Source organism: Carcharodon carcharias, chromosome 6, assembly GCF_017639515.1.
Source record: "Carcharodon carcharias isolate sCarCar2 chromosome 6, sCarCar2.pri, whole genome shotgun sequence".
Lineage (NCBI taxonomy): Eukaryota > Metazoa > Chordata > Chondrichthyes > Lamniformes > Lamnidae > Carcharodon > Carcharodon carcharias.
The window spans coordinates 179,320,869-179,333,051 of NC_054472.1; the positions used below are offsets into that span (position 1 = coordinate 179,320,869).

The 12,183-nt window shown below is 44.3% G+C and overlaps 1 protein-coding gene across 5 annotated transcripts in view; it reads right to left on the minus strand.

The window, feature by feature from the left end:
* LOC121279082 (cadherin-7-like) overlaps nt 1-12,183 on the minus strand; it is a 126,098-nt gene that overhangs the window by 33,170 nt on the left and 80,745 nt on the right. For all 5 annotated transcript variants that reach the window (XM_041189981.1, XM_041189980.1, XM_041189983.1 and 2 more), the window contains 2 exons: nt 8,009-8,196; nt 2,305-2,558 (listed from right to left, as the gene is read on the minus strand). In XM_041189981.1, the coding sequence (XP_041045915.1) occupies nt 2,305-2,558; nt 8,009-8,196 (442 nt within the window). The remainder of the gene's footprint in view (nt 1-2,304; nt 2,559-8,008; nt 8,197-12,183) is intronic.

A 12,183-nucleotide genomic window follows, 5' to 3' on the forward strand; every position in this document is an offset into this window, starting at 1 on the left:
AGGGAGGTGTTTCCAGGATTTTGACCCATTGACAGTAAAGGAACTGTGATATATTTCCAAGTCAGGTTGGTGAGTGGCTTGGAGGGAAATTTGCAGGTGGTGGTGTTCCCATCTATCTGCTGCCCTTTACCTTCTGATGATGCTGTTGAAGGAGCCTTGGTGAGTTCCTGCAGTGCATCTTGTAGATGGTTCACACTGCTGCCACTGTGCATCAGTGGAGGGATTGAATGTTTAAGGTGGTGGATGGAGTGCCAATCAAGTGGGCTGCTTTGTCCTGGGTGATTTAGAGCTTCTTGAGTGTTGTTGGGGCTGCACGCACCCAGGTAAGTGGAGAGTATTCCATCGCACTCCTGACCTTTGCTTTGTTTCTTTTGCCATTCTTTTGACTTTCCCAGGTCATAATTAGTTGTGAACAACTTCCAGCACATGTACTAGCCACAATGCATCTCCCCTTTAAGAACTGCAGACTGGCTTTAAGTAGTTCAGGCAAGCTTTAACTGGTGCTAGCTTCTCATGATTTGGGACTCCCTACAAGCAGAGCAGAGGCCTTGGTGGATGAGTTGCAAAGAAGGGGAGATGTTCTGTATCCATAGAGCACCAAAAGAAACAACAAACCCATGTTCAAGTTGTAGTGGGAGCAATAGCAGTGGAGATAAATGTCACGAGACAAGACACTGGGTGCAAGAAGTTCAACGACCTCACAGGGGTGGCCAAGGTCGTCAAATTACCAATTATTCCACAGTTGGCTCTTATCATTAGCTTTTCCCTTGTGTAACAGATAGTTGTTGAACAGTTTATGTCCTTTGTGGCGTATTTTGGAGATGTCTGTAAGGCATGTGTCCTCCTGCTGTTGCCTGGCCTTATTTCATATTAAATAGGCTGCATTTCGTGCTCAGCAGTGAAGCAATGGTGCTCATGGCTGACTTCGAGGAAGGCTGCCCACAAAGATCTAGCAATCTCTGATACATGGATTTCCTCTTTCCCAAGATCAGTTTGAATCTGGCAATTAAGTCTAGGCAGTCTCCAGGTATCCAGCAACAGTGATGTCATCAAGTAGATTAAGGAGCCAATCGCATTGATGTATTCTAACAGACAGCAAACCTGGAAATAAAAACTTCTTCACTTTTAAATTGATTTTTTTGTAGATAACAAAAAAAATGATTGGGGCATAAACATAGGATTAAGATAGAAGATACAATGTCATAAAGAAACTTGTAAAAATATTTAAAAACTATGTGGAATTTCTTATGTTAATGGAGAAATTTGAAATGTAAAACTGCTCTTCAGGTCAGAGTGCCTGTTTAGCAGTAATTACAACTTTTTTCTAACATTAAAATTGTTGTTACACCTCATTCAACTAGTGTAACCTTCTCTAGAGTTTTTATTGTGAAACTAAGAACCAAAGAGCGGAAATTCTCATCAGTTCAGTGATTTCCAATTGATTGCACGGGGGGGACCTCAGCAGCGCCCCCTGCCTGGAGGAGCACAGGGATCACCGACAGAAACTTCTGGATTGTCACTTTTGACTGCGCATGTGTGGACTCTTGAAGTTGCTGTCAGTTTCACATGAGTAATAGTGGTGAACACTGCCAGCTTCACCATCATTCCCACTGTGGAATCCGAGCCAATTGTCTTCACTTTGGGCTTTTGGTTCCTCCGCCTTCAAACCCACACCCTACCTAGTGTGCATCCTTGAGTCAAACGTGGAATTTCACAAGCAGCTCTACCTGTTCCATCACTGCTCATTTAAATCTCCAGGACAAGCTGAAGTTGATGTATAATTTGACTTGCTTTGGTGTGCTCATAGTTATCAGCAGAAGGCTGGTGCACACTCTGGGAAAAAAACACCTAATATTACTGCCTTGTTTGCTTTAGTATTGCCACCCGAATTCTATTGATTTGGAGAGATAGATTTGACACATTACACCTGAATAGGCTTACACAAGCAGCAGATAATGCCAGAAGAATTGAAATATGAGGAGAAACATCAGTCCAATCATGTCAGTCATGAATAAGTAATGAGACACTTGGAAGTCAATCACTTTTAGTGAAAATTTTGAAAGCCCATTAAGCATAACGTGAAAACTAATAATGGTGCCCACTTTGGCCGTTCTTACCAACCATTCTCACCGAATTGAATTTTTTATATTGTTTAAAGTAACTTAATAGCATGGTTTAAGTAGGCAATCATCTTTCTGTTCTCAGAGCGGCAGCAGGGTATCGCAATCAGTGCAGGGTGGAAGAGAAGTTTCCACACTGTTTAACAGAATTGGCAATCAACTCTGCAGTTTAAGCATCGCCTACCTGATTGAATTGTTTGCTGCATCTGGGTCCCTTGCTGTCACCTCCCCGACAAAGGCGCCAGCTTCTCTGTTTTCCCGGAGCTTGAAAATGTATTCGGGAGCGATAAAGAATGGCGGCTCATCGACATCGCGCACATTGATTTTGACATTTGTGACATCTTTAAACGGTCCGAGGTTGAGGAGTCGGGGATCAATGTATTTGTTGATTGCCTCCACTCTGATTCTAAATCTCCTCTTGCTCTCATAGTCCAGTAGCTGCAGCAAAGCACAGACACAATTCTGCTCTCCATTACTCATTACTGGTTCAAAAGGCGTTAGGCTATTGATCAGCCTTGTGCTCCAAGACGGATTGCTCGCCACTAACCTGATTAATCAGTAGCTGCACATTTAGACTTTTAATGAGTTTTGTCCTTTCTTTTTTGAACTAATTCTCAGAGTGTGGGTGAGGCTGGCATTTATTGATCATCCCGAGTTACCCGGTATGCAGTACAGCTGAGCGGCTTGTTAGGCCACTTTGGGAGGCAGTTAACAGTCAATCACATTGGCCTGGGACTGGAATCACATATTGTCCCTGACCAGGTAAGGAGGGCAGGTTTCCTTCCCTTTTTTCCCTAGTTCAGCAGCTCCATGGTCACGTTTCCTGATACCAGCTTTGTTTTTTTTTTAATATCATAATGTTGAATTCAAATTACTGAGCTGTTCCACTTTTTGACGCACGTGAAAATGAATAAAATTCACGTCAACTGTTCTGGGCAGATTTGAGTGACAGGCATCTCATACCAGGAAGCCAGGCATATAATTACTGGACTGCTACACTGAATAGAGTTCCTTTCACTTCTCCGACCCTCTCATCGCATTCACTCACATATCAGGAGGAGGCCCACAATTAACATTAATTTTTCCCTTGATGAATGTCAGGTTGGAGGAGGTGCCAGTACAGTGGGGGAGTGTCCATGGTATCTTAACCTGGCTGGTGCCAGAGCCCAATGCATATGTAAATATGTCACGGGTTCTCACCTCTCCCCACTTAGTACATGCACTCAATTCAATTACACTGTTCAAAGATGCACAACCCACTGAGTCACATCTGTGCAGGCAATGCTGCTGTGTTGATTAAATTATTTACAGTAGCTGGTTAAATAAATGGTCAAGATTGTGATTGAAGCTTTTAAAGGTGAGTTATAGACATTGATCAGATACTCACTGGAATGTTTTATACTTGAATATTTGATAGAGAAACCATTTCCAGTGGCAGAGGTGGGGATGGTGGTGGCCATTAACTTGAAAAGACAGATTTAGATAACTGGCAAAAGAACCAGAGGGTGAGATAAGGGAGCTTTTCTGGTGATGCAGTGAATTATAATGATCTGGAGGGCACTGCCTTAAAGGACAATGAAAGTAGATTGTATAGCAACTTTCAAAAGGGAATTGGATAAGTACTTGGCAAGGTGGACACTGAGGTAAAAGAAGGGGAGTGTGGTGGATTGAATAGCCCTTTCAAAGAGCCAGCACAGGAACAATGAACAGAGTGGTCACCTTCTGTGCTACACTATTGTATGGATTTGATGATTTCATGATGACACTGTGGCACAGGAAGCCAAAAGGGATGTAGCGGTAGTGGGGGGCAGTATAATGAGAGGGATTGACACTGTTCTCTGTAGCAAAGAGCAAAAGCCCTGACAGCTGTGTTGCCTGCCCGGTGCCAGGGTTTGGGACATTTCCTCAGGACTGAAGGGGGACCTACAGTGGGAGGGGGAGGATCCAATTGTTGTAGTCTATGTAGGTACCAATGACATAGGCAAGATGAGGGAGGCCCTGCATAGTCAGTATTAAGATCTAGCCACCAAATTAAGAAGCGGGACCTCAAAGGTAATATTTTCTGGATTATTAACTGAGCCACGTGCAAATTGGCAATGCTCAGATAAGATTAGAGAGACGAATGCGTGGCTCAAAGGCTGGTGTGGGAGAAGTGGGTTCTGGTTTGTGTGGCACCGGCACGAGTACTGGGGAAAGTGAGATCTGTAGTGTTGGGATGATCCACAACTGGACTGTGCTGGGGCTGCTTTCCTCGCGAGTTGCATAACTAGGGAAGTATGGAGGGTTTTAAACTGAACAGTGGGGTGCAAGAGATCAAATTCAGGAAGGTGTGGAAAACCCAAAGAGTGGAGACAAGGCAAGAAAGAAAGGTACTAATATGGGAAATGATAAACAGACTGTGACAGGAAGGGACAGAGAGTACAAATCTAAGAGTAAATCAGCAGATACAGCTAGATGCTACAAAAATAATAAAATGACAAAACTAAAGACTCTGTATCCAAATGCACGTAGCATTTGAAACAAAACAGATGAACTGATAGCGCAAATAGAAATAAATAAGTATGATCTGAAAGCCATTACAGAGACATGGCTACAGGATGAAAAGATTGGGACCTGAATATTGAAGGGTATGTGACATTTAGCAAGGGCTGGAAGTTAGGAAAAACTGAAGGGGTGGCTCTGTTAATTAATGCTGATATTAGCACATCAGAGAGGGGACCTAGGTTCAGGAAACCAGGATGTAGAAGTGGTTTGGGTTGAGATGAGAAATAATAAAGGCAAAAGTCACTTGTGGGAGTAATGTACAGACCCCCTAATTGTAACTACATGGTAGGACACAGTATAAAGCAAGAGATAATGGGAGTTTGTCAGAAAGGTATCGTGATAATCATGGGGGCTTTTACTCTACATACAGACCGGAAAAATCATATGGGCAAGGGTACTGTAGATAAAGAATTCATAGAATGTTTGCGGGATAGTTTCTTAGAACAGCATATTCTGGAGTCAACCAGGGAGAAGGCTGTACCAGACCTGGCATTGAGCAACAACATAGGATTAATTCATAACCCCCTTGGTAGCAGCGATCCTAATATGATTGAACTTTACATTCAGTTCGAGGGGGAGAAGAATGCATTCAAGACTAGTATTTTAAACTTAAATAAGGTCAATAATGAGGACATGAAAACAGAGCTAGCTAAAGTGAACTGGCAAGTGAGGTTAAGTGAGAGGTCATTAGAGATGCAGTGGCAGACATTTGAGGGGATATTTCAGAATACACAGAATAGATACATTCCAACGAGAAATGAAAATTCCAAGGGGAGGGCCCAACATCCGTGGTTGACTGAGAAAGGTAAAGACAGTATCAAACTTAAAGAAAAAGCACATAACTGCACAAATACTGGTGGCAGGTCTGAAGATTGGACAGAATATAAAGAACAGCAAAGCGTGTCAAAAGATTAATAAGGAGAGAAAAATTAGAGTATGAAAGAAAGCTAGCTAGAAATATAAAGATGGATAGTAAGAGTTTTCTATGGGTATACGTAAATAAGAAATGAGTTAAAGTGAGCATTGTCCTATAGAAAGTGAGCCTGGGTAATTGATAATAGAAAGGAAGGAGATGGCAGATGAGTTCAACAGGTAGTTTGCATCGGTCATCACTGTAGAGAATACAAATAACACCCCAGAAATAGCTGCAAATCAGGAAATGGAAGGAGGGAGGAACTCAGGAAAATTACAATCACCAGGGAAGTGATACTTAGAAAATTGTTGGAGCTGTGGGCTGACAAATCCTTAGGTCCTGATGGACCTCATCCTAGAGTCTTGAATGAAGTGACCAGTGAGATAGTTGATGCATTGGTTTTAACTTTTTTAAATTCCCTGGACTCGGGGAAGGTTCCATCCATGGAAGGTAGCAAATATAACTCCATTATTCAAAAAGGAAGGGAGACAGAAAGCAGGAACCTATAGGCTACTTAGACTAACATCCATCATAGAAAAAATGTTTGAAGATATTACTAAAGATGTTATAGCAGGGCACTTAGAAAAATTCAAGGCAATCAGGCAGAGTCAACATGGTTTTATGAAAAGGAAATCATGTTTAACCAATTTATTGGAATTCTTTGAAGGAGTCACATGTGCTATGGATAAAGGGGACCCAGTAGATGTACTTAACTCAGATTTCCAGAAGGCATTTGATAAAGTTCCACATCAAAGGTTATTATGGAATATAAAAGCTCATGTGTAGGGGGCAACATATTGGCATGGATAGAAGACTGGCTAGCTAACAAGAAACAGAGAGTAGGCATAAATGGGTCTTTTTCTGGCAGGCAGGAAAGAAGAATGGTGTGCCACAGGGATCAGTGCTGGAGCCTCAAGTTTTTACAATTTATATAAATAACTTGGATGAAGGGACCAAAGGTATGGTTGCTAAATTCTCTGATGACACAAAGATAGGTAAGAAAATAAGTTGTGAAGAGAATAAAGGAGGCTACAAAAGGATGGCAGGTTAGGTGAGCAGGCAGAGATCCGGCAAATGAAGTATAATGTGGAAAAATGCAGAAGGTTGTTCTTTTGGAAGGATGAATGAAAAAGAAGCATATTATCTAAATGCTGATATGCAGAGTTCGGAGATGCAGAGAGGTCTGGGTGTCTTAGTGCATGAATCGCAAAAGGCTAATATGCAGGTACAGCAAGAAATTAGGAAAGCTAACATAATGTTATCAGTTATTGTGAGGGCAATTGATTACAAAAGTAGGGAGGTTATGCTTCAGTTGTACAGGGCACTGGCGAAACCACATCTGGAGTATTGTGTACAGTACTGGTCTCCTTATTTAAGGGAAAATGTAAATGCATTAGAAGCAGTTCAGAGGTTTACTAGATTAATACCAGGAATGGGTGGGTTGTCTTATGAGGAAAGGTTGGACAGGTTAGGCTTGTATTTACTGGAGTTTAGAAGAGTAAGAGGTGACTTGATTGAAACCTTTAAGATCCTGAGGGGTCTTGAAGGGTTGATGTGGAGACGATGTTTCCTCTTGTGGGAGAATCTAGAACTAAGGTTGCTGTTTAAAAATAATCGGTCGCTCATTTAAAACATAGATGAGGAAAAGTTTTTTCTCTAAGAGGGTCATGAGTCTTTGGAACCCTCTTCCACAAAAGGCAGTGGAGGCGGGGTCTTTAAATATTTTTAAGGCAGAGCTAGGTAGATTTTTGATTAACAAGGGGGTGAAAGGTTATTGGGGGTAGGCAGGAATGTGGGGTTGAGGTTACAATCAGATCAGTCATGATCTTATTGAAGGGCGCAGCAGGTTTGACAGGCCGAGTGGCCTACTCCTGCTCCTATTTCGTATGTTGTATGTATATAAATAGAAGCTGGAGTAGGCCATTCAACCTCTTGAGCCTGCTCTGTCATTCATGAACATCATGGCTGATCTGCGAGCTCAGCTTCACCTTCCTGCACTATTCCCATATCCCTTAATCCCCTTTGTATGCAAAAAAATTGATCAGTCACCCAATTGTGCCTGAATCACTGGCTTTCTGGACATATCAAATTCATCAAAAACATCTGAGCCGATGTGGCAAAGTCCCAAGTCAGCCAAGTTATACTTTTCCCTGGTTAGATGATTTAGGTCCATACTTTACTGAAGTGTTTGAGTGAGCTTTTAACATGAACTCAAGCCACTGGTCAATGGTCAAGGTTAATCCGCTGCTTTAGTTTTCTTTGGTTTAAGTGTTGGTTATCAGTGTTTATCCAATTTTACACAGATTATGATATCAACAAAGCCTAATACATTTACTACAAGATGAAGAGAGAAGCTGAACTGCTCAAACTCCCATTTCAAAAAGGGATAGATGCAGAAAAAGAAAATGCCGGAATAGTCCTTAAACCCGACCTTCTTCAATATGATGACACCTTCCTGGGTCTCACTATCTGTAAGTATGCCAAATGAATCCGAACCATCGCCAGCTTCTACCGTGTAGTTCATTTCTGCGTTTTGCCCAATATCAACATCCGTCGCCATTATCCTCCCGACAGTGGACCCAACATTGCCCGACTCTGGCACATAGAAATGGTACAGCTCTGGAAGGAAAGATGATGAAGAAAAGTGTGACTCACCCTCAGCAGTCTGCGTTACTGGGAACATGTCATGTATCAGACCAATAAGCAAACACAAACGAATTAAATTCAATTAGCTTCTTAACATGCACTAATTAGAAAATAAGGAGAAGGTAGTCAATTTGTAGTTTTAGAATCCATTTTAGGGCATTAATGATAGCCATGCAGCAATTGCAGAGCAAACAGCTCCCAGTTCAATTATAGACGCAGGACCACATTCTGACAATATCAGGGAAGAGTTTCTGCTTTGGGTGCAATCAGGAAATTGCATCCAAAATGCCTCATAAATTGTGCTGGCTAGGTTACAGATCAAGTTGCTGCTAAAATATATTTGTATACTCATGAACAGAAAATCTTCCACGGACAGCACAATTGAACATAACCATTTATTTTTCTTCTTTCTATGAAAAACTATTCCTCGTAATGTATTTAAGGGTCTTAACCCAGTCAAGTTTTATTAACACAGGTGGAAAAGGCTTATCAGTACAACAGTGCATTTTTAGCAAGTGTAGCCAGTCCTCCAGTGACTAACTTTTTTTTTATTTGTACATGGGATGTGACCATCGCTGGCTAGCCCTGCATTTTTTGCCCATCCCTAACTGCCCTTGAGAAGGTGGTGGTGAGCTGCCTTCTTGAACGCCTGCAATCCATGTGGTGTTGGTACACCCTCAGTGCTGTTAGGGAGTGAGTGCCAGGATTTTAACTCAGCGACAGTGAAGGAATAGCGATATATTTCCAAGTCAGGATGGTGAGTGACTTGGAGGGGAACTTGGAGGTGGTGGTGTTCCCATCTATCTGCTGCCTTTGTCTTTCGAGGTGGTAGAGGTTGTGGATTCGACAGGGGCTGTTGATAAAGCCCTTGGTGAGTTGCTGCAGTGCATTTTGTATAAGGTACACACTGATGCCGCTGAGTGCTGATGTTGGAGGACGTGAACATTCAAGGTGATAGGTGGGATACCAGTCAAGCAGGCTGACTTTTCCTGGATGGTGTCGAGCTTCTTGAGCATTGTTGGAGCTGCACTCATCCAGACAAGTGGAGAGTGTTCCATCAGACACCTGACTTGTGACTTGTAGGTGGTGGACAGGCTTTGGGGAGTCAGGAGGTGAGTTATTCATTGCAGAATTCCGAGCCTCTGACCTGCTCTTGTGGCCACAGTATTTATATGGTTGGTCCAGTTCAGTTTCTGGTCAATGGTAAGCCCCAGGATATTGATAGTGGGGGATTCAGTCATCGTAATGCCATTGAATGTCAAGAGGAGACGATTAGATTCTCTCTTGTTGGAGATGGTTATTGCCTCACACTTGGTTGATGTGATTGTTAATTGCAAGCTGATTTAGTGGTCACTGAAAATGATTTTAAATAACTATGCTGAACTGCCGGTGAAAACTAGTCAGTTCCATAGTCAACTAAACAGTTATTATAACCTGCAAGGCTACGAACCAGGTTCTGCAAAGTAGGATTAAAATGAACTGCTAGTTTCTTTTTTCTCCCTTTTTTGGCCCACACAGACATGATGGGCTGAATGGCCTCTTCCTGCACTGTAATATTTCTATGGGTCTGTGGTCCGATAGGTGGAGTTCACAATGTCATCCCGGAGGGTATCGACAGCTTTGCAGGCTGATCCGGGCGAAATGAATCTTGGGCCAGGGTGAAAGATTGTGGAAAACATGGGTGTGTGTGTGGTTTTGAGTTTCCTGATTTTAAAAAAAATGACTTTGTGGGATTGCCCATGAGAAAGTGGTGGTGAGCTGCTTGGTTTGGCCAACTTCGCCCAGATTGTGCTGATGTAAGTGAAGCTAATGAGCAAAAACCCTGCCCCCTAGTCTTTAATTACCAAATGCATTTTGGCATCTTTCTCCATGACTTTCCTTGACTTCACTGGTATCTGCTGAAAAAGCTGGTAACTAGTTCTGAGGCTGAGCACGAATGAAATGGGCCCCTTCACCCTCGGAAGTGCCGACTGATGCTGGAGATACAAACACCACAAGTTGCCTGCAGCACCCTCAGTAGCTCGCCCAAGTGGCATTAGGCTTGGCGGAGAGTGCTGACAACCCATTTGATCACCAAGAGCATTACAGAGGAGCCAACACTTTGCCCGTCTCACACCCAAGCACGTGCACTTCCCCGTAACAACATCGAATATTTCTTTGCCCTTTTCACCCGCTGCTCCAGCTGGCTGGAGCCTATTTTTGAGCTCCAGCTATCGTTGCCATGAATCTTATACAGTGCTCTGTCAATTGGAGGCCCAGAGACATGCTGCAATTTACTCACATGATTAGCCCCGGTGAGATGAAAATATGATGCTTCAATTTGCCTGACTATTCAGTGAGCGGAGGTTCATGTGCTGATAATGGTTGGCACTTGTTTTGATTGCGCAGGATCGGACCAGTTTTTGGTTCAGCTGCTCTGGAAGACACTTCAGAGGTAATGGTCATCAACAGGAATGCGACTGAGATGATGATGGTGATGGTGATGAGGGATTCTGCTGGGCTGCATCGGGAGAAGTTGTTTTCATCGGCAACCAAGAAGAGACCAATTTCAGATATTGGGCAAATACGTCACCCCTGGAACCTGGGGCAAAATTTTTATCTCGGTGTGTGGGCGCCAAGAGTAAAATGACACGCGTTGACATTGGGCGAGCACCCCGACATCAACACACAGTTGCGCGATGTTTAGATCGCCGGGCGCTCGCCGACAATTAAAGAGCCTGGGCAGATGAACAGGCCAAGTGGCCTTTGGACTTTTTAGACAACCTCATCCACAGGTGGGATCAGGTTGCCCAAAGCAAATAAAAATAAAATGAAAAATTTAAAACTTAACTAATAACATGTCCCTGCTCATGTGACAGAGTCACATGAGGGGACATGTTTTGTAACATTTTTACGTTTTTTGTTGTTATTTTTAAACTCTTCATGTCCCTGAGACAGCTCTGTGCCTCAGGGAGATTTCCAAGCGCCCACTTGCGCCCATGCTTGAAGTTTGCCCTCACCCTCCTCCCCTGCCCATGCAGGCAGCACTGAGGACTGCCGCTTGTGTTTCACGCTGAGCGGGCCTTAATCGGCCCACCAGCGCAGAAATCGCCTTCCGGCCTGGATCACGAGCGGGCAGTCAGCTTCCTGAGCGCTGAGCCTGCCCCGACAAGGACGAGGTTCTGCCCCTGGAGACAGTGCCCCCAAGAGAAGCCAGGACCTCAGGCGAGCACGGCAGCTGAGTGGCACCTCGATTTCAGGTGCCAAGCCTTTCACTCTGAGCTCTCCTGCATAGCTGGAGGACAAGGGATGCCAAAAAATTTGGAGTGGGGGGGGGGGTGCGGTAGGAGGGCTGAAGTACCCATCACCTTCTCACTGCCATGGTATTCTGCCAGTGGCGGGGAAGATGGAAGATGGCTCTCTTGCCCAAAGGCCAATTAAGGCCCTTTTCCTGCTGCTGCTGGAATCCTACCAGTGATGGTGGAACCATCGCTATGTGTTGATGCTGCCCAGGGAACCCTGGTGGCCTCCCCCAGTGGGCTCAGGGGGGTCCCTCCTACTTGGACATCCGGGCGGCTCCCTTAATGGCACTGACTGTCGCTGCAGCAGCATCACACCCCCAGCCCTTACCAACCATTTTGCCCCCCTTCCACCCACAGCGGGACCCACCTGACTGGCCCTGGTGACCCTGATCCCACTTAGCTTGCTGTGAGGGTGGCGTTCCTCACTCTGTTCCCTCAGCTGAGTGCAGCCCCAGCGGTGTCTGCCACTCCCCGCCAACCCTCTGATTGGTCAGCAGTTCTTGGAGGTGGGCTCGACTCCTTAACAAGGATGGGAGCCCTGGTGGTAACTCATTAGCTGCAAGAATGAAGGATGGTGCCCGAGGCGGGGTGAACCCCAGCCTTCCAGTCCATCATCGGGGCCAGCGACACCCCAACAAAATCCAGCCCCTCTGTAACTCCCCCATCTGCCCTCTGGAAC